This window comes from Perca flavescens, chromosome 17 (genome assembly GCF_004354835.1).
Source record: "Perca flavescens isolate YP-PL-M2 chromosome 17, PFLA_1.0, whole genome shotgun sequence".
Classification (NCBI taxonomy): Eukaryota; Metazoa; Chordata; class Actinopteri; order Perciformes; family Percidae; genus Perca; species Perca flavescens.
In genome coordinates this window covers 24,914,975-24,938,146 of record NC_041347.1, presented here as the reverse complement: position 1 = coordinate 24,938,146, position 23,172 = coordinate 24,914,975, and the positions used below count along the sequence as shown (strand labels likewise).

The window sequence follows — 23,172 nt, the reverse complement described above, 5'->3', positions numbered from 1 at the left end:
GAGCTTTATAAGTCAGAACAAGAACTTTAAATTGGATCCTGAACTTGATCGGAAGCCAGTGTAACAAGGATAAAACAGGAGTGATGTGTGACATCCTGCTGGACCTGGTCAACAGCCTTGCAGCAGAGTTCTGGACCAGTTGTAGACGGTCCGGGGACAACTTGTTGAGACAGGTGAAAATGGAGTTGCAGTAATCAAGCCGGGATGATATAAAACCAAGAATGATCATCTCAAGCTCAGAATGAGAAAAAAACAGCTCTAAGTCTGGCAGTGTTTCTTAATTGAAACAAACACGTGCGGGTCAGTGATTTGATATGTTGATCAAAATACGTGTTATGATCAATGGTTCCCAGAAATTGAAATTGCAGCCATGGCATTGTTCAAAATAAAAATTTGGTAATTGTAATGAAATAACATGTCACCGAGTCCAACAGTATGGCTCTTAAATGCTTTTTATATAGTTTTGGACATCATGTCACATAATATTAAGCTAAATCAGGCTTTGACTACATAATAGATTTTTTGGGTTTGGTCTTTTTATTTTTTTTATAAAAATAAAAGCTTTATCCTGTAAGATACATTTTCTCATTGTCAATAAATCCCATGAAAAGAGATTATTTAGACATTGTTCTGTCAGGCAGTGGCTTTCGTCCACTGAAACAAGTCATTTGTGTGATTAGTTGAGAAATGATTTATCCGTTATTAAAGTTGCAGTCATTAAAGTCATTTATCAAACATCTAACGGTTCTCAAAGGTTTTCAAATGTGAGAATTTGACGCTTTTCTCATTTTTACATAATTGTACATTGATTATTTTGGGACTGAAACAAGCATTTTGTCAGCGTCACCTTGGACTCTGGGACATTTAATAGACTTAACGGCAATCAATTAATAAAAAAAAGAATTGACAACAGTGAAACTGATTGTTAGTTCTAGCTCTACACTTCACAGTACAGCTTCATACTTTATATGTGAGGGTCAAGTGTACATTTAGCCTACGGTAAGATTATGGACACATTGGTGGTAAACTAACATGAAAGATGACTATCCACTTCCAGGATAATCTTCCAGTGTGTCTCTGCAACAACTCAGTGACTCCAATTTGCTCCAAATTGCTTTGAGGCAATCCATGGCAAGGGTAAATGAGAGCGGGTAAACAATCGCCCGTGTTATTAAACCGGGAGCCGAAACATCTTGCTGCTGCCACAGACCCTAACAACTGACATGAATAACTTTGATGGCTGTTTTCCCCAAAAGGTTTCCAAGTAGGGAGGGGGAGATCATTAACAAGGAGCGGCTGTCAAAGTTGTTCTTGGCAATCTTAAAGTGCGCCGCACGTCACATTGAGATATGTCATTTGAGTCACTAATAACTGATAACCCAAAAACACTAATGATTCACTTTATGTTGCTACAAAAGCTGACAAAGTTAACAGAGCTTTTGGTGCATGCTTTGGTCATACTGCACACACTTTACAAACACAAATGAGGTTTTATGTTTCTTTTTATTTGAATATTTGTCATGTGTTTATTCATCGCTTACTACTGATCAAGTGTCTTCTCTCTTACTTGTGCTTAGTTTTTGTTTTCTTCTTTTTCATCCGTTCTGTTTGCATGGCCTCCCCTCCCCTCCCTCTTCTGCCTGTATTCATGCATGGGACGTGATGGGAAGAATTGGAACCACCGAGCTGTCACTCAAGTAGGCTTCAGTTTGATTAGAATATGATTATGAACAGTTTTGTGTTGCACACATGCACCCTTGACGAACACGTTACATATTCAAGATTCCTTTATTTGTCGTCGTGTTTGACACATCCACTAGTCAATAAAGAAATCAGTGCAAGACCTGATGGATAAACTCTCCATCAGGCTTCAACAGCAATAGTCACACTCTCCACACTGTGACATTTATTCTTGCACCAACATTTCAGCTGTGGTGCTCGATGAGCGTACGACAGCAGAAGCATCGATGCATGGAATAAATGTCACAGAAAGCAAGTTAAGATTTGTGATTCTTGGTTTTTTTTTTCTCCTGTTAAAGTTTCTCATTGCCAGGAGATAACGTCTATCAGATTATGTTCTACAGTACAATTTGAAAAGGAACAACAGTAATTAAATCTGCATGATAGCTGATTCAGTCGTAACGTCAGCAGTAACAAACATGTCAATTGTGACAAATTGACTGTAGCAACATGACAGTTACAATTTCCAAATAAAAATCATCCTGGCAATGAAAATATGCTTTAATAGAGGAAGTTTTGAACATAGTGTTTTGTGCATTATAAGAACCACCTCTGTCTTTTAGCCACCCTGACAGCATCTTTTCTTGAGTTTCCTAATTAGCTAACTTGGCCACATTGGGTGTCAGAAGCTGAAATGTTCGACTTTTCATTATGATGTTTATCATTATTGGACATTGTAGAACTCGTTGGCTTACAAAATATAAAATATTTACCACAACAATCTTGCACACCAGAAACAGTTTACACTTATAACTTTTGAGAGGCTTGTTTGGCCCTGTCATTCACATTAGGCATATAGACAAGAGTCTCATCTTGCCCTCTGCAAGAAAGCAAATAAGCATATTTTTCCAAAATGATGACTATTCCTTTAATGAAATATTTATCTATTGAGTGATTCACTTTTCTCCCAACTTGTGTTTGCAGAGTTTGCAGCAGAACTCAAAAACACGATTGCACTGATGATTGAATTGTGTTGGAGCTCAGGTCTGTAAAGTGAATTTAGAGGAGCTGAGGAGTCTGGCAGGCAGCTAGATCAGATCAAGTGACAGCGAGCGCTGCAGTTGTACTCGCATTGCAGACCACAGCACATTAGAAAATCAATTCCCCTCCCATTCGCGCGCACGCGCACACACACACACACACACACACACACACACACACACACACACACACACACACACACACAGAATACCAGCAGCAAACTGATGGGACTGCAATTGTCTGTTTGAGTGGGTGTCGGTTAAGCTGAGTCGACATGTAGCTGCTTGCCAGGCAGGCGGCACGAACCGCTAAAAGTTGTAAAATGTCATCACATTGCACAGGAATGTATTTAAAAATCAACTCAGCATATCTTAACTCTTTGAACATTGTGTTTTTCCTCGTCTTGTTTGTATATTCTGTGTTTGCTGTTATCTTCATATCACATTTACTGTAGGTTCATACATTTTCATAGTGATTCTTTAAAATGATTTCAAGTGTTTTGATGTGTGTTTTGTTGTGTTTATCTGATGTAGAAGTGAGACCCTGAGCAAACACAGGAGTACATCACTTCATCATACTTTATGTCCACAGTGGGTTTCATTGCTTCTTTTGTATGATAGAAAAGCTAATTTGGAGTGAATGCAGATTGAGGCAGATTATTGTGAATTAACAGTTGTCACCTTATACTGAGGTTTGCTAAATCTGACGTTTTTTAGTTTAAATCCAATACAAATAAGTACACGGCAAAAAACAAATACTGCATATCATATTGTGAACTGTGTATAAGTTCTCGCCCAGTATTTCTTTACACAAAGCTATCAAAGTTTGGACAGTGGTGGCCTAAAGGTTAGAGAAGTGAGCTTGTGACTGAGAGGTCATCGGTTGAATTCCCAGGCTATATATATATATATATATATATATATATATATATATATATATGGTGGGGATAGTTAAAGAACAGCACTTATCCCTCCCTCATTACCACCTCTGAGGTGCCCTTTAGCAAGGCCCTTAACCCTGACTGCTCTAGTGGAGCTGCTCAGTGGCCAGCAGATCAGACTGTAGTTATACTGGGCAGCTTTCCAGGTATGAATGTGTAACTGTGTGAATGTGATCAGGGTGTTCCTGCAAAAGAGAGGCTTCCTCTCAGTGAACCTTTACTGAATAAATAAAGGTTAAAAAAAATGACCTAATTTTATCCATAAAACCCAACTGATGACAAATACTGTACATTAATGAACACTTACTTTTATAAATGTCCTTATAACAAACATACAACTACATTAAAGTGTATTATAAAACTATGTGTTATGTTAATATAGTCGTGAGGAAACTTCAAGTTAAGTGTTACTGTGAATTATTCTTGGTGTTATTAATATACTTTCAGGTGTTGGGTAACATTCTACTTTACCTTTTATTCTTTTTGTCTTGTATAAATATTGCTTCTAATGTCTGCCTCTTTTTCTGTCTCTTTCCTCTTTCATTTGTGTTTTAGGGGATCAGCAGTCTGTTCAGCTCACTTAAGGTGGTCAGGCTTCTCCGTCTGGGTCGGGTTGCCCGTAAACTGGATCACTACATCGAGTACGGGGCAGCTGTACTGGTCCTGCTGGTGTGTGTTTTTGGACTGGCCGCTCACTGGCTGGCCTGCATTTGGTATGTTCATGATATTTATTTTTAAGCAATTTATTAGTAATTTTTACTTTGTAGTGTTCATCAAACAATGTCCCCCACTTTTCTCCTGCCATAAGATATGTATATATATATATATATATATATATATATATACATTTATATATCTGGTCTGAGAATGCTTCCTCTGTGTGTCAGACCCAGAAAAATACCTGCATTCAGGAAAGATAGCTCCATAAAAATGCCTCAAAAACAGTGCCACAAGTGGGGGAGATCAATGCAGCTGTACACCTCAGTCACACCAGAAGTGACACAGCGAAATTCATCTGTGCATTTTTGAAAAATATCTGGCTGTGCTTTGAGCCTTAAAGGGTCATGTTTTGTTGGAACATACTGAGAAGTAATATATATATATATATATATATATATATATATAAATTTGCATTTATGCAGTTGTCAAAAAGGGAATAAAAACAGACAAACTAAAAAAATATTTTATGTTGAGGTTACTGTATTTGCATATAAGTTACATAACACGTTCTGATAGACTGCTGTCATCACTGTGATACATTAACAGCCGAGCCAATTAATATAATGAGGCCATTGATTGAGCTAATTAATGCATTAATTAGCAGTTATGTTTTGTCAACATACTTGTTTTCACCCATCAAAACTGTATGTTTTTAATACCTTAAAGCCAGAAAGCGTTGTATCAGTTTCTAGAGAATTTGTTTTTCTCTCATTAACATGTAAATTTATGGCGCAAGCCTCCAAAGTCTAATCAGATCATCTACTCTTCAGGGGGCGAGTGTGGTGGAAGCATTGAGTTTCCATTATGGGTTGATTTATTATGTTTATGGGAATTTCTAAACACACACACCCACTCACACACAGATACCAGCATGACAACTTAATGTCCTGCATACATAAAAACAGGGAGAATGTGTTTGATAGTTGATGAACACCAATTTTTCCTCTGCAGGTTTATGTTGTGTTGTACTTCCAACAATACAGAATAACCATTAGAAGGCATCTTCAAGTAATATATTCCTAACTACAACATCATGTCTGTCTAAAAGATTTCAAACAATGTTAATATGCAAGATTTCATATTTGTTTATTCTCATGGTTAACAAACCAGGAGTCTGGATCCCACATAAGGCTCTAACCAATATTATAAACATTGTTTATTTGCCCAGACAGTAGAATCAAACGTGAATAATTGTCTATTTGTTTCACGCACACAATTACAAATCACATTGAAGAAATATAAAATACATGTGACGGTGTGATAAAAACCTGTAATGGCTTATATTAAAAAGCACATCCAAAGGACGTACCTAAAGTAAAATGTAATGTTTATATAAAATAAGTGTAGAATTATATTAAAGAATTGAAGCTGGTGCTGCTCCAAAAATAGTCACACTCTGAGCAACAGCATTTAGTTGGGAAAAGTTAAACCATCATATAAACTAATAGTTATGAAATGCAATCTCTAATACATAACTGATTATTTATTTCTTGACCATTTCTGGCTCTCCAGGTTCAGCATCGGTGATTATGAGGTTATCGATGAAGAAACAAACATTGTGCGCATGGACAGCTGGCTCTACATCCTGGCTGAGACGGCGGGCACACCGTACCGCTTCAACGCCAGTTTAGGCAAGTGGGAGGGCGGGCCCAACAAAGACTCTGTTTACATCACTTCCTTGTACTTCACCATGACGAGCCTGACAAGCATAGGCTTCGGCAACATCGCCCCTACGACAGACTGTGAGAAAATCTTTGCAGTGGCCATGATGATGATTGGATGTGAGTGGAGATGTTTTATCTTTCATCCAGTGTAGCAGATGCATGATACATTAGACGTTAAATATGCTCTTTAAAGCCACAATCCACTGAGGTAGATGAATAAATGAATTATGAATAGAGCCAACAAAGTTCAGAAAATAGAACTTTACAGATGATTAGCTGAGCAATATTTCTAACTCTCTTTTAACCCAGAATATGCTGCTCATGTTGGATATGATTTAGTGCCAGAACTATGGTAGCATCTACAGTAGCATAGGCCTGTGTTCTCAACGATGCCTTCACTGCCTACTATTTACTTCTCAGTATGTTCCAACAAAACATGAACCCTTTAAGGCTCAAAGCACAGCCAGATATTTTTCAAAAATGCACAGATGAATTTCGCTGTGTCACTTCTGGTGTGACTGAGGTGTACAGCTGCATTGATCTCCCCCACTTGTGGCACTGTTTTTGAGGCAATTTTATGGAGCTATCTTTCCTGAATGCAGGTATTTTTCTGGGTCTGACACACAGAGGAAGCATTCTCAGACCAGATTAACAGTTTCTAGTGAAAATACTGAGTAACTATATTAGTAGTAAAACTAAAGTATATCAATAACAGTATGCGACATTCATATAATGTCAAATAAAGAAAGCCGTAATGAGTTTCAAATTGTTATCTAGCCTTCACCAGTTTCTTTTTCAGTCTCATCAACACTGCTGTCAACTCCAGTCTACAGTGACATTATACAGTACAGCAGGAGCTCTGTTATTCTTGCCTACATTAGACTCATTACCTCAGTCTTCTGTGCGGAACTGTTGTGATTTTCTGGAGCGTGATGCATCACTCACACACGTTTTCAGTCTTTCTGTAATGTCTCAGAGAAGCAATCGAAACCGTGATTAAGACAGCTTCTCCTCAGAGGCTGGAGTTTAGTGGAGCATTTTCACAAATTCTGTGGCTTACAGGCAGTTTGTCTGTAGTCTGTATGTTTTTGGTATAATGAAACATATGAGTCATAAATCTGAACAAAACAGCCATCACATACATTAAATCTGAAAAAGGGTAAAAATTACATTAACAGTATGAACAATGTCTATTTATGTCACTTAATGTGGTTTACCAATGCAGAATCAGCTGGATTTGCTGTAGACATATGTAACAATGACTGCATTATAATTCAATTAAGATACCTGCCCCCACTAACTTACAATACATCTATTCTGATAGGAAGCAGGCATATTTTTACAGATTGCCCTTCTTCCACATATCAATATTAAAAATGTATAAGGTATCTTTTGCTTGTGTGGCTCACAATACAGTGTACAGTGTGGTGCCATTGTGTGTGACTCCACGCGGAGAGCAACACCTTGAAGCAATAACTAGCCATCATTTTGCACAGTGCTCCACACACACACACACACACACACACACACTCTCTCTCTCTTTACCTTTTTGATGCTCAAGTTTATGCATACACTCTCGGGGAAACTAGCAAAACTTATCTGCAGAATTGTCTAAATTTTTCATTGTGAGATACACATCTGAATATCTAAAAAACCAGACAGCCTCAGGTGGATTCACTTGTAGATGCAATCTACTGTAGTCCATAGCTGTTCTCTATGAAATATGGATGCTCTGATACTGTTCTATTTTTACCACCAGCACTGGATCCGTGCTGGCGGTAGAAGATCACAGTGTGACGAGGGATTTTGGGGGGTGGCGTGGGGTAGGGGGGCACTATACATATTTCCTGTTTCTATAGCAACTGTTGGCCTGGGGATTGAGTTTCTGACAACTGTTTTTTTAACTAACCTCAAACAAGCCAGCTGTGGGATGGTGAGCAACGCTGAGACGAAGTTGTGTACGTCAGCAAGTACAGAGCTATGTTGGGGACGAAACGAAGCACCACTCCACGGGGACAGATTGAGTTTCCTTTGTTACGGCATTTTCTGCTTATCAGAGAAATGAGCGTTGCCATCTGCGCTCAAGCTCGAGGAAGCAGTCATCCCAAAACTTTGGCAAATGCAAAAGGAGATGATTGTCAAATCATCTTAGATTTAATTGGCTCAGACCTTTTTGCAAAACCTTTCTTGATCTGTTAACATGCTGATTTCGATGCCTGCAAGTGTTACAAACAAGAGCATATTCTTTGTGTTCAGGTGATAAAGAATATTATACCATATTGCAGGGCTTGATAGCATGGCTGTACAAGTGAGCGATGGTGATGAAAGTATGAAAGTTGCAGTTATCCTCTTGAGGACTTTTGAGCGCTTTTTTAATTAGTATTATTCCCTGTGCAGTTTTACAACACTTTGATTGTGTGCTGTGAAATAAACAAACAGACAAATGCATGTACAGGATACTGTCATCATCTGAGAATAATTGAAATGTGTGGCTGGCATGTTTCCTCACCGTCCATTCTAGCAGGGCTAATTAGGGCAACCCATTGCCAAGAGAACATTACAGACTCAGAGCAGACATCTGATAGCTTTGATCCACACACACACGCCAGCTGTTTCAACAGTTCAACCACCTCAAAGATGCACCGCTGTACCCTTTCTTTAATTCTTCTATCACAAGACAAGTTAAAGGAACACGCCGACTTATTGGGACTTTAGCTTATTCACCGTATCCCTTAGAGTTTGATAAGTCCATACATACCCTTCTCATCTTCGTGCGTGTCGTAACACTGTCTGACGCACCCACCGCTAGCCTAGTTTAGCACAGATCCTGGAGGTAACCGGCTCCAACTAGCCTACTGCTCCCAATAAGTGACAAAATAACGCCAACATTGCACAGCGTGTACAAATAACGAGGTCACATGAGACACAGCCAACTTCTAACCGTATACAAACTGGGAACTATATTCTCAGAAGGCGAAGCACTGCTACTTCTGCTACTTGGGCGGAGTGATTTGATCGCAGCACCTGAGAAGCCCCGTGGTGAGGAGCAGAGAGTAACAACGGTGCTTTTCAGGTGTTGCGCTAATCACCCCGCCAGAATAGCAGTGCTTTGGCTTCTAAGAATATAGTTCCCTGTTTGTATATACGGTTAGAAGATGGCTGCGTCTCATGTGACCTTGTTATTTGTACACGCTGTGACTATACAAATCACAACATGTAAATAGGAAAATGTTGGCATTATTTTGTCACTTATTGGGAGCAGTAGGCTAGATGGAGCCGGTTACCTCCAGGATCTGGGCTAAGCTAGGCTAACGGTGGGGGCGTCAGACAGAGTTACGACACGAATCGAGATGAAAAGGGTATGTATGGACTTATCTAACTCTGGGGGATACGGTGAATAAGCTAAAGTCCCAATAAGTCGGCGTGTTCCTTTAAGAAAAATATCCTATTCAGTATGTAACTACATTGGGATGGATGCTTACACACAAACTCAATAAGAAGCTGTAGTTAAAGTTTTTTCCCTTTTGACAAGAGTATTGTGTATTATGTTTGGAGGCAATGATTAGTAGTAATTGTTAATTTCCCATGTGATTGATTAAAGTGAGTTATGCAATATTAAGTTTTGCAATATTAAGTTTTAATCTACTTTGGTCTGATATATAATGTGATGTAGTATATAATGAGGCCACCAGTGTTGTGAAGTTTTGGAGATTTTTTTGTCCTCATAAACCACAATTTCAAGATCCTTACGAAGCCAGATTTGTAGATTTATTACTTTTTAAACCAGTTTTTGGAAATGTTATGTCCTCGATAACCAAGTTTTTGTCCTCGTAAACCAAGTTTTTGTAATTTTTATGTCATTTTGAACCCTGATTTAAAGATTTTCATGTTTATTCTTAAAATGTACTGCAGTATTATGATACCCTGGGTTTATAAGCCTATTAAAGGAGATGTATCATGCTCATTTTCAGGTTCATACTTGTATTTTGTATCGAACATGTTTACATGAAAAAAACACATTATTTTTCTCATACTGTCTGAAACGCTCCGTTTTAGCGCCTGTCTCTTTAAGCCGGTAGATGCTAGATCGAATCTGCTAGACATATCGACGTCACAGGATGTGCCTTGTGGCCCACATATATTTTTGCCTTATTCTGCCTCTGATTGGCTTACCCTGTTATTCTTACCCTAACCCTAACCAATTCACACTCCTCATGCCTAAACCTAACTACATTGATACATCTAGCAGATCTGATCTAGCATTTACCCTTAAAGTCCTCCTCATGAAAAGCCCAGTCGGCTCAGATTGGCTTGCTAGAAAAACATGGTGCACCACAGTTCTCAAGCCGTGGGTGAAGATTGTAATGAGCTTGCATGTGACATAATGAGGAGAGCCCAATCTGAATAGCTTTTTGATTCCCATGTTTTCTGATCTTGGCACCAAGAAAATTAAAAAATTAAAAATTAAACAGACTGGGTTGTCTTAATTCACAGACGGTGGGTTGGTAGGCACTCCAGATACCCAAATGTATGTGCACAGTGTCTATCAAATCAATAAATTGACGATTATTTGCATTTACACAGATTTATTTTATCACATTTCCTCATGAAGTTGAGCCCATACAAGCAGCTAAAAACTTGGTGGATAGGATATCTATAACTCGTATCAAAATTAAACCTCTCCCTTCTCTGTATTTCCCCAGCTCTTCTTTACGCCACCATCTTTGGTAATGTGACAACAATCTTCCAGCAGATGTACGCCAACACAAATCGTTACCATGAGATGATAAACAGCGTCCGGGACTTCCTCAAGCTCTACCAGGTGCCCAAGGGCTTGAGTGAAAGAGTTATGGATTACATTGCCTCCACCTGGTCAATGTCACGGGGTATAGACACTGAAAAGGTACATCAGACTGCCTCATCTTTAATAGCTCTGTTAAGTTTCCTTGTAATCCTGCTATTTTTTATCCTCCTCAAGACCATTATTATGGAAAGCATGATAAGCAATTTTGACTTAATGTGTTAATTACAAGATTGTTAATAATGTATACAAATGCAGCATCATTTGTTTGATATAAATAGTTTATAAATAAAATTATATATTGTATATTATAGAATTCACTTTTTTTTGAGGTTGTTGGCTGCAGAACCAAAAAAACAACATGCCGTTAATGCTCCCTGAACATCATCTCTCTCTCTCTCTCTCTCTCTCTCTCTCTCTCTCTCTCTCTCTACATATATATAAATTGTTTTTTTTTTGTTAATTGGTTTTGTAAAAACTGTCACATGGTTATTTTGTGTCACAGTTACACCAGCCATCCCACTGAAAGCAGATGATGCTGAAATGATTTGAGTGTGGAAATTAAGCATTAAAAGCTGGCAGCAGATAGATTGAACCGGTGGTGCTCTGATTGTTTCGAAGCCAGAAAGCATTCATAACGCTGTCCCATTTAAATCCACCTGTCCAAAAATCCAATCATGGAAAAAGTTAGAAACATAACTTCTAGTAAGGCAGGGATTTTGTCACTTGGAAATATGTAGTCAAAAATCGAAATGTGATACTTATTGTGTTCTCTTAACTGTATGTGTTAAGCTTGCACTGCATCTATGTATTATTTATTTGTCTGCTTCAGGCCACACTACAGTGTCTAAAAATGGACTATAATCCCTCTCTGCTTGACATTCATCTTCAAAGAGATTTGTTTTAGAAGCAGAGCCCTGCGACCGCCTGGCATCCTGTTGATTAGGTGTGCTTGAACAACAGTCTACCATTGAGTGACACACAGCAGATAGGCGAGGTAATTCATACTGGACATGTTCAGTCCCAACCAATGGATAAGTCTTATCCTAGTGAAGTATTTCCTACAGCTACTGAAAAAGAAAGAAGCTCTAGATCACCTGTAGTGTAAAAACACACAAATATCACAGACGGAACTTAACATCATTAATCAAAAGAGCTTTTTTAAGTTCTCCGAACATTTATATTTTGTCCTCTTTATGACTGTAGGGTTCAACTGACTTTAAGTTTCAGACAAACATTTATATTGCAAAATTCCCAAAAATATATCACATCTATTTCGTGCCAGGCCAAAGGTACTCTCAGTAAGTTTTCCTCTCAAACACGAGCCTTTTACAGATGTGTGAATATCTATGCTCAAGTCACTTAAGTTGCTGTCGTCCCATTATCAGTCTTAGAAGCCACAGTATACCCACCTACCACTGTCGCGCTATAACCAGTTCAATACATCCATGCAAAAACAGACTAGCATGTCTGGCCTTCACAACTTTCATGACGGTAACCAATAGGAGCACAGGGCACTTTTCTGTGCAAGAAAGGAATGAGGTTATACTGTATTTAATCAGTCAGTGAACCTTTAACCATTTACCCTCTGGTTAGGAGCATTATACCATGTCTATTAGCTTTAAAGTATATTTCTTTATTATCTGACGATGAGTCATCATACAGCTTTTCTCTCTGTACTCTTGTGTCTTCCCAGGTGTTGCAGATTTGTCCAAAGGACATGAGAGCAGATATTTGTGTTCATCTTAACCGGAAGGTTTTTAAAGAGCACCCGGCTTTCCGGCTGGCCAGCGATGGGTGCCTCAGAGCGCTGGCCATGGAGTTTCAGACCATCCACTGCGCCCCTGGCGACCTGATCTACCACGCTGGTGAAAGTGTGGACAGCCTCTGTTTTGTGGTGTCTGGATCACTGGAGGTCATTCAGGATGACGAGGTGGTGGCCATTTTAGGTGAGTTTTAAGTACATTTGTAACAATTTCTGATGCATATCTGTCTTTTCACCAAACTACACTGAGCATTTATGACATAATTAATAATGCAATTCACCACTTGTGTTTATTTCATGAATGAGGCGGTCAAGGCTTCCCATTCCCCCAACTGACAGACCTGCCCCAGATCTGCTCAACTTTTTCTTTACATAAAGTTATGGATTTCTTAAGCTTCTTCTTAAGATCTAAGATGGAGAAAAAACTGGCAGTGATGATGATGGTGGAAAAACCTTTCAGCTAAACTGGCCTCCAGCACTGTTCTAAAAAAACGGTTTTGTGTCATAGCAACAATATATTCCTTTTACTTAAAATCCTCTTTTATTCACTTTACAAGCTGTTTCCGACTGCAGTGAAAATAGATGTTTGGGGATCATTGTCTGCTGAGTCATGAACTCAGGATTTGAACAATAACTTGTTTGTCACAGATCCCTCTCAGTAACATTTTGAATACGGTCTGGATTATAGAAATATGGACACATACTGCAGACCAGAGACCTGTGGAAGTAAAATGAGACCCTTCTCGTCCTGACTAGAGTATAATTTGGATTCTGAAATACTCTTAACTGTAGTAACCCATGTCTAATGCATATTGAAAAGGAAAGAACCAGGTCAATTACTAACTGCCTTGACATTTCTGAGCCCTGTTTTTCTTCCATTGCACCTTGATGTGATCTAACAATGTGATCTACCTCTTTATTTATCGAGATACAGAAGAAATAATTATATCCTTGCTTATGCTGACCTGTTTAAATCCCAGCAGAGTATTTCCAATTTACGTCTTCATTTTAATTTGTCAGATAATTGATTTTGTGAATAATGGATCGCTTGCTCTGGCAGGCCCAGTGTGGGCTGTTGGCTGTTTTTCGTCAATAACCTGCTATCGGTTCCTCTTTGCAACGATCAATATACTGTCAGGCTAATACCATTGGCCGGATGGAGATTGTAATGGAGCCTGAAGTGATAAACAAGTTACTACTATTAAACCAGGTTCTCATTAGCCTAATGGCACTGTAAAACCAAAACAACATGTAAAGTACAAGACACACTATTTCATTTTATCCTCCGACTGGTGCTGTTTGACTTCTCATTTCCAGACCGCTTTACATACATGAGATCTAAAAGTTATTAGCCTAATTATTGAAACTCATCTGGATGTCAGAGATAGTTTATTGCTTTTGCAACTTTTTTTAATAAGCTGCATTGTATAAAGCTTTTCATCCTGCAGTTCAAAGAAGTAATCAGATGTTTTCAGTCTTGTGAAATTACATTCCTGAATATTCTGCAGCCACAGTGTATGAGAAGCTGTTGATGTGAATGACTCATAACACTTCATGATTCATTACAGTTATAATGGTCAAGTTGAGCTTTTCAAACATAGAACACACATACAAAACACACAACAAAATAGTGCTCACTCTGCATCTAGTTTGGTCAGCCCTGACTGCGCTGCACAAATAACAGCATGTTGAGCACTTATGAATAATTATGTTTCTTAAATGATCTAATAAGCGCTTTGTCTAAGTTAAAAAGCTATAATTCATAGCTTTTATAGTAGTTAATAATTAATGTTAATGCTTCGTAAGTCTGTCATAAACCAAAAGAAGAACTTTCAGGTCGACAGCTTGTAAAACACACCATTACTTAGTTTCTTTAGTCAGTTTTTTCAGCTCTTTATTTAGCATTTATTAGCACTATACAGTATAAAGTTTTCATAAATTGTATTTATTTGTATCTACACAATGTTGTATAATTGTAGGCAAATACCCTCTCAACCGGAGACCTGCCTTAAAATGATGGTTCAGAGTAATTTCACCCTAGGCTGCTTTGCACCTTGGCCTCGAGCCAAACAAACCCCCATAAGCTTTTTTTCCCCTTGTTATAACGTTGGTCGAGTTAGCGTTATCAGCTGGTTAGCTTAGTGCAGGCGCTAATGGATCCATATTTGTATCTCGTATTATATTATAATAATGCCCAGAATGATACCAAACGTCTACAGTAGTACAAATAGTTTCTGTACTGAGGCATTAAAAAAAATAAGTGGTACTGAATTAACAGGTAATTTATTTCTCTATTTCTTTACGTTTTGGAAGAATTACCCGGTTTAAACTGTGCCCTCTCTCCGAAGGTAAGGGAGATGTGTTTGGGGATGTTTTCTGGAAAGAAGTGACTCTCGCTCAAGCCTGCGCCAACGTCCGAGCTCTGACCTACTGCGACCTCCACGTCATTAAACGTGACGCCCTGCAGAAGGTGCTGGAGTTCTACACAGCGTTTTCCAACCACTTCTCAAGAAATCTGCTGCTTACTTACAACCTGCGAAAGAGGGTGAGTGAGCACCTAAAAGTTACAGTTCACTCAGTTCAGATTTGGGCTTTTCATGGTATTTTGAATGTCTGAAGACTTCTTCAGCTCTCTCGTTTTCCACAACTGTATACATAAATCATTTATTAAACTGAGTAAATTCAAGTTTTACACAACATATATGTTAAGAACGGAGCACAATTTGTCAAAATATGTAGACATTTCCCATACCATGTTTCTTACCAATTAGAAACTGGCAAGACCTTTTGACCTGTTACTCCTTCTCTGGTCAGACCCTTCTTTTAAACTTATATTTCAAACATTTAGAAATTCTGCATCCTGTTTTTATTTTGGTGACGAGTCATAATTGCCGTGTAGTTTTTTTGCACTGTGCTTACCAGAGGTCATATAGTATTGTGTGTGGGCTACACATGTGTGCTTCTCTTTCTACAGTTTCAGGTACAACTTGTTTCTCTCTCTCTCCCTCTCTGTCTCTCCATCTCTCTCTCTCCCTCTCTCTCTCTCTCTCTCTCTCTCTCTGTGTTTAGCCACAGTTGCTGTTGCTGCTCATGTTAAAGGAATAGTTTGATATTTTGGGAAATATACTCAGTCATTCTTGCTAAGAGTTAGATAAGAAGATTGATAACCATTTGTGTGTCAGTTAAATATGAAACGACAGCCAGGAGATGGTTAGCTTAGCGTATCACAAAGACTGAAAGCAGGGCGAAACAGCTAGCCTGGCTCTGTCTAAACGTACAAAATCCAACTACCAGCACCTCTAAAGACAGATATGAGAGTATTATCGATCTTATCATCTAACTTTTAGCAAGAAAGCCCAAAATGTGGCTGCTACCAGAAACATTCCACACGCAAATCCTTTAGAAAAAGGTACATTTTCTAGATTTAATAACAGTAATGTTGACGTACCCATCTAAACAACATATACTAAACTTCAAACAAAAACACAGTTCCATTAACAGCCACCACATATTAAAGCCACTTATATCCTTCATTCAAAAATGAACAGCTGCAATCAACAACTCAAGTGTTCTCCTTACCTCATTGATAATAAGCTAAGCCTGCCCAAAAGAGTGTATGTAAGATTAAATTGCCTGCATATGAAGAGGCAATCTCATCTGCTGCACTGAACTCACTATTCACCAGGGTCCCATACTTTCTGAATGTATACAGCAGGGAAATCCAGAGATAGATTGAATAAGGAGCCAAACGCTGTCTTCAAATGGAGCTTGGGAGGTTGTATTTTCGATTTTGGAAATCCAGCAAAGAAAAGAAAAGAAAAATGGAGTTTGTCTTACCTTTTTAATAATGATGACTGCTTTTGTGTTTATTGCCTTTCAGCATTATGCCCCGGAACGACATTTGAGTAGATGACAAATAGATAGATAAAAAAAAAACTCTCTCTAACCTCTGTTCTTCTAACCAGACAATGTATGCATTATCATGTATCATAGAGGGATTCTTTAATTGGCTTTGCTTACCTTCATCTGTTTAATACAGATAATTTAATATAAATTACATATCACAGTCTTGAAAACCATACTTCTCCAGAAAAATCTAGTAAATGAATCTTAAATTGGGATTGTTTTGTCAATCTGCTGTTTCCAAGAAAAAGAATGAACTATCATGCACAGCAATTGTTTTTTGTTAAAAACAAAATAAAACAAAAACCTAGAACATAAAAATATAGAATATGAATTAAGCTAGTCTATTGCCGTATTTCAACTGCGTGGTATGGAATAGCTCTACTCAACTGCTCTTTTTTGGTTTTCCATTGACAAAAGTTGTGGATGGTAGCTGGTACCTGGTGCTTTTTTTAATAACACCTTGGTTTAAGGTTCCAAGCAGGCTGAGCCAATACTAGAGGGTGGAGTTAAAACACTGCAGACACTGATTGCACATCGAGTATCGTCACTAGAATTGCCATGGACACGGGACATTCTGCATAAACCTGCCATTTTGAATTAACCAAGCTACCGCAATTTCTTTAACTCATCCCAGATTTGAACAAAATGGCAGCCCACAAAGCTATGCCGTACAATTGACGAGGTGCAGACGTTCCTCTGTTTGGTTGGATTCAGCGAGTGCCGCGTTTAGGATTATGTCACGGCAGATTCACACAGCGTTTCTATTGCAATACACTTGACGGGGTACTATCTGCAGTGTAAAACGAATTAGAGAAAAGGACCTGGTTTCAAAATTGAGCTGAGTTGAGTCGAGGCATAACAGTGTGTTCACACCCACTGAAGCCAGAGGCATGGTATGAACTTCCCCTCTGTGTCGTGGGAATAGCCTGTTTAAAGGTGACATTTACAAAGCACACACATTTTGAAAAGTTGACTTCCTCACACAAACTATACTATCAGTAAGATAGCTGCACCTGTTCATCTAACTGATTTTAATCAGGTTTTAGACTATTAATTCTTCACTTCATGAGACTAAATTGACTTTGAGAAGAGGCATTGCAATATAATTTGCTTCTGTGCATGTAGCATTCACAACAAACCTCATGGTTATTATGATGGTGTTTTAGTCACAAGAACTCTAAATTCTCTTATAGATCGTCTTCCGAAAGATCAGTGATGTGAAACGAGAGGAAGAGGAGCGGCAGAGACGTAAAAATGAAGCCCCCCTAAATTTGCCACCAGATCATCCGGTAAGAAAACTCTTCCAGCGCTTTCGACAGCAGAAGGAAGCCCGCCTAGTGACCGACAAACCAGAACTAGATGACCTTGATATCGAGAAGGGCCCTATGTACGTGGACATCCCGATAACTACAACAGCCATCGCAACGACCAGCATCGTCACAGTGACGGAAAGCCCAGCAACACCCTCATCTTCAAGGCCTTCATCGTCAACATCCCCCAACTGTACTCCCTCAAACAAGGCGAAGCTGCAGGTTCCAACTCCTGTTTCTCTGGTGGGAGGCCGGGCTGCCGAACCCGTCAAAGTCAAAGGCTGGGGTCGCTTCAAGGAGTCCATGGCCAAAGCCGACAACTGGAACAAAGTGTCTAAAGCCGAATCCATGGAGACATTACCTGAACGGACCAAGGTGCATGAGTCACAGATGTGTCTAAAGAAGACAGACTCATGTGACAGCGGTATCACCAAAAGTGACCTGCGCCTGGACAAAGTGTGCGAATTCCGCATAACGCCCCAGGACCGCAGTCCCGTCCAGCCTCCAGAGACCAAGCGCGCCTTCTACCCCATCCAAGAGCAAACGCTTCAGGCCTCGCTTCAGGAGCTCAAGCTGGAGCTGAAGGACGACCTCAAGAACCTGAATGTTCGAATGTCCGGCCTGGAGGCGCAACTCACAGAAGCACTTCAACTCCTCAAAGTGAGGAGATCAAGCGCTGGCTCTCCGCAGCCTCTTTTTGACATTTCTAGACCTGCTTCACCAGAACTGGACAAAGAGGACATTTTCTCTTGAAGAGTGGAAGGTTAACTGATCAGGTTAACTGTGAACTCAGCTGGAATCCATTAATATCCACATTACTTGGTGAGCTGAGTCTGCACTGGGCACAGCATTTAGCTTAGGCAACAGTGTGGTCCTGAAGACGCACCGGTCTTTATCCTATGGGTGTAGCGTTTGGCTAACAAGGGAATGTCATGTTGAGATGTCGAGGTTGTAGCCCAGATTCTGTTGTTGTAACATTGAACCCTGGAAGGTTACAAAAACACTGACAGCTCTATGTTTGTACATAAGTTTGATTTATTTTTCCATCACACTATGATGGAAAAATAACTTGAGCAGTTTGATTTTATCTCGATTTTGCGAGTGTCAACAGTACAATACATATATAATACATAGTTGTATCTCTGTTGGGAAGAGAATAGAAACAGCATGACCCACTGGTTTGTTATTGAATCATTTGTAAGAGATTCTTTCCATGTCACGTAAAATAGGCGTGTGACTCAAATTGCAGATGGTGCATTTTTTATTAATTGAGGCCACACAGCGACTCATTTGCATTATTTCACCATGATGACGTGGGAAAAGATGGTTTTTCCAGATGTTGAAACTGTCTCAGAGTAATTTCCTCAAGCAATTGATGAACTCTTCTTTTTATATCAATTGCCAGGATTGTTATGAATAATACAACTGATAACTCAACAAGCATTCAGAGTTCAGCAGTGTGTATAATTCCTATAAACCATGGATGGGCTTGATGAAAAGGCAGCAGTGAGCAATTTATCCATCGTTTCTGATATCTAGTATTTGTTATTCTCATATATAAACACTACAACCACACACACAATACATATATTGCATGAGAGCCGTGCATTTATAGTTTTGGTGATGCATATTTAGGTGATGCAGATGGTACTGATAATGGCTGCGCCTCTTACCTTATTTTAAAACAGTTGCACAATATTTCAAAAATAAATTTTATATATAATTAAAATAAAACTTCAAAGTGCAGGTTTGTTCACGTAAATTGACCTAGATAGTCAATGGAACATGCTTTAGAGATGTATTTTGCCTTTAATGGCCACTGAGGTACATGTTTACATGTGTTACCAGTTAGCATGCTTGAATTAATCGTCTGTCTTCATAAATTAACTATTAATAAAGGAAAACGATGATGAAAATGTTAAGGCTAAGTGTTTGCAATGCAGTTCTTGCTTTGCTTTATTTGAGGCCAATATTTGGAGGAAATATCTACTTGCTAACGCAAAACCGAGAATAGACATCAGTCAACAGGAAGGAAATGTGCTTTAGAGCATTTTTGTAGTAACTTTTATTCATTACAGAACCCTAATGCCCACAGAAAAAGATGCATTTAACATTAAGTAAAGCAGAGCCATGATCATCAAGCAATAAGTATGCATATTTATTTGCTACAGTAGAACTTTAAAACTAATATTTAAAAAATGTGACTATTTTTTAAACCAAACAGTTTTTTGCAGTTTAGTAAAATCTAGAACAAATTTATTGAAAGTCTTAGTCATGAGCTTTACTGGTCTGCTTCTATACAGTCTTTCACATGGCAAAAAATAGGCATCATTCTATATTATTTATTATTCATATGGAAAATTTATGTTCCCGGCATGCCTTTTCTCTTATCAAGACTAAAGACAAGCTGAGGACACAGCTGAGAGAGAAAAAAACGACAGGGTTTTTCTCTCAAACACATTTTGTGGCTCCATTTCCATTAAAAATGTAGCTTGCTTAAAAATAAATGGGCATGTCATCACAAAAGTGAGAACTCATTTGGTTTAGAGCCAGTGTTTGTGGGTCTTTATGGGTCTGCTTTCGCAAAGAGTTTTGATCTTACAGAGGGAAAAGCACTAAAATCATCTGACTATGACTTCTCTATCACAGATAATTCATGAAGCTGCTGCTTACACACAAGTTCATGAAATCAAAAAGGAGGCTAAAAGATGGCCGACAGTATCTGAGGAATTTAGTCACGTTTGTGAAAGACAGAATCTAAACATTATGTAATGATAGACACAGCCTTTATCTTTGACATCTTTAAATATTAAAAAGGGATTACATTGATATTACACAATCACTTCTTCAGTTATTATGATTGAGACTGATGGGAAACTTAGTTCAGGCACACTGACTTGTGATAAAGACTGACAAATGTCAATTCATTATATAACGTTATTCAAAAGACTTGGTGGAGATTACCACATGACAAATCCAATAATGTTATGCAGTTATAATGTTTATTGTTGTAATTGCAACCAAGCTCTGTGTTTATTATTTGTATTTATTTTTTATAAATCATCACACACACACACCTACCTACATATTAAGTATCAAGGCATTGCAGTAAATATTAATGCTGGATAAACTCTTAAATGGAAACTTTTTTTGTGTGGCTACTTTTATTATAATTGGGCGAGTTTGAGGCTCTTATTTGGCTACTTGGGATCAGTCAGATCTGTCAAATTAATACATTACTAGAAGCTCAACCACATAAGGAGTCTGCAGCTCATAAATAGCATGCAAAAAAAACATCTTAAGGGATAGTTTGACATTTTGGGAAATATGCTTATTTGCTTTCTTGCCAAGAGTGAGATGAGAAATCTCATGTTTTTACGTCAACTGCGGTGATAGAGCCAGGAGTTGACTATCTTAGCTTAGCTTAGCTTAGCTTAGCTGAGCATAAAGACTGGAAGCAGAGGAAAACAGCCAGCCTGGCTCAAAGTTCATAAGTGCCAACCAGGTAATCTAAAGCTCATTCATTAAACCATTTTATCTTGCTTGTTTAGTCAGAAATGTAAAACCAATGAATGGTTTTACTGGGAGTTATGTGCCAGTAGGTGTTTTTGAACCTTGAACAGAGCCAGGCTAGCAATTTCTCCATGCTTCCAGTCTAAGCACTAAGCTAAGCTAATTGACTTCCAGCTCTAGCTCCATATAATGCAGACATGAGAGTCTTCCCATCTAACTCTCTGGAAAAAAAGTGAATGTGAAGTGAACATGTCAAACTATTGACTTTGTAGGCCAATAAGTTTGTTTTAGAATGTTTTCCTTAGAGAGAAAAAACATGTTGGAACTGAATTGATTTCTTAGACTTTTTCTGAACACAAACTGGTGCTGGAATAGTATGAATGACAGTTTGAGATTACACTTTGAGTCATGTTATGTAGAGTTAAAGGTGTGAATCTTTGAATGTTACACAACAGTTTGATCACAAACTGTTTAAAACAAATTCAAACAAATATTTTCTCTTTTTTTAGCCTGCTCTTACTTTAAATAATAACAACAATGAGGTGCTGTTTGTCATTTTATTTATTATGTGACTCAACCATACTAAACCTGCATGGAAAATAATATTTATTTTCTTCAACAGATGACAATTGAATTGTTTTCACTGAAGTTACTTACGGTGGAATATTTTCATTTCAGCCAAAATAAACTGCTGTTTCACTTCACCAATGACATAATTGGTAACAGTTGCAAAGTATATTTTAAACTTATTTTGAATAACACAAACTATGAATCTTAAACATTAATTTGTTTTTGTTGAAAGTACTGTATTCTCTCATATTTACACTGTAAATGTACAATTTTTTTAGTTTCTTTACATTTACAGTACCTAATGGGAACAGAAGAATTGATTTTTTTCATATTAAAATCAGTAAGATAAAATCTGTTTCCACTACAAATCTGACTTTGTGCCACTAATTGAATGCAGACAACAAAGATATGGCATGTGGAGCGGGTATCACCTACGCCTGTTTCAAGAGGCTGAATTTTTTACCAGCACCATACATATGTGTTACTAAATGGGATGTAGATGCACTCTAAAACTTAGACAGGATTCTTGAAAGCAATATGTAGTGTCTGTGCTGTAACAGTGTTTTTTTTTAATTGCTACTGAGAAGCATGCAAAACTGTGCCTTCATAATATTGCCCCGTGCTCCTTTTTCAGGCCTGCAGTGAAATATATCTAAATTAATCCTTTGAAATGATTTGAACACAGAACTATTTTTGTGGTCAGCTCTAGAAAGCTGCCTAATTATAAAACCCTACACACACATACAGTATATATGCACACATTATATTGCAATGTTTAGATTATTAAGAAAGAGAAAAGTTTGAATTTGGTGTATGGTTTATGTAATATGCACATGCCTCTATGTTCACACACGTCAAGTGATGAGAAATGTAACTATTTCAAGCACAATGGGAACTCTTTGTTATGAACTGTGACATACTGTACTATTCATAATAAATATTTTATACATACTTTACCGTCTGTTCTCTTTGGGGAATGCATGGCAGCGTATATAATCCATTCATCGGTGAGTCTTTGTTTTAGCTACCCTGCTAAGGGCACTTTACTGAGAAAGTGTAACTCAGCAGGTCTATTCTCTTGCTGATCTTCTTATGTCAGATAAACCTCACACTTTGTGCCCATTTAAGAGGATTCCTCACTGACCCCACGTTCACATTAATCCTACTTAGTGCCACACAGTGCCATGTCATAATCCCAAGAACAGACATCAACTAATGAAGACACTCGAGGCTCACCACAGACTATAGATTACGCTGTTATT

At 38.3% G+C, this 23,172-nt stretch overlaps 1 protein-coding gene across 1 annotated transcript in view; it reads left to right on the top strand.

Moving 5' to 3' along the window:
• Positions 1 to 18,580, top strand: part of kcnh1a (potassium voltage-gated channel, subfamily H (eag-related), member 1a) — a 34,045-nt gene extending 15,465 nt beyond the window's left edge. The window contains exons 7-12 of the mRNA XM_028602962.1: positions 4,217 to 4,374; positions 5,894 to 6,162; positions 10,749 to 10,948; positions 12,543 to 12,795; positions 14,960 to 15,156; positions 17,711 to 18,580. Of these exons, the coding sequence (XP_028458763.1) occupies positions 4,217 to 4,374; positions 5,894 to 6,162; positions 10,749 to 10,948; positions 12,543 to 12,795; positions 14,960 to 15,156; positions 17,711 to 18,580 (1,947 nt within the window). The remainder of the gene's footprint in view (positions 1 to 4,216; positions 4,375 to 5,893; positions 6,163 to 10,748; positions 10,949 to 12,542; positions 12,796 to 14,959; positions 15,157 to 17,710) is intronic.
• Positions 18,581 to 23,172: the final 4,592 nt, after the last annotated feature.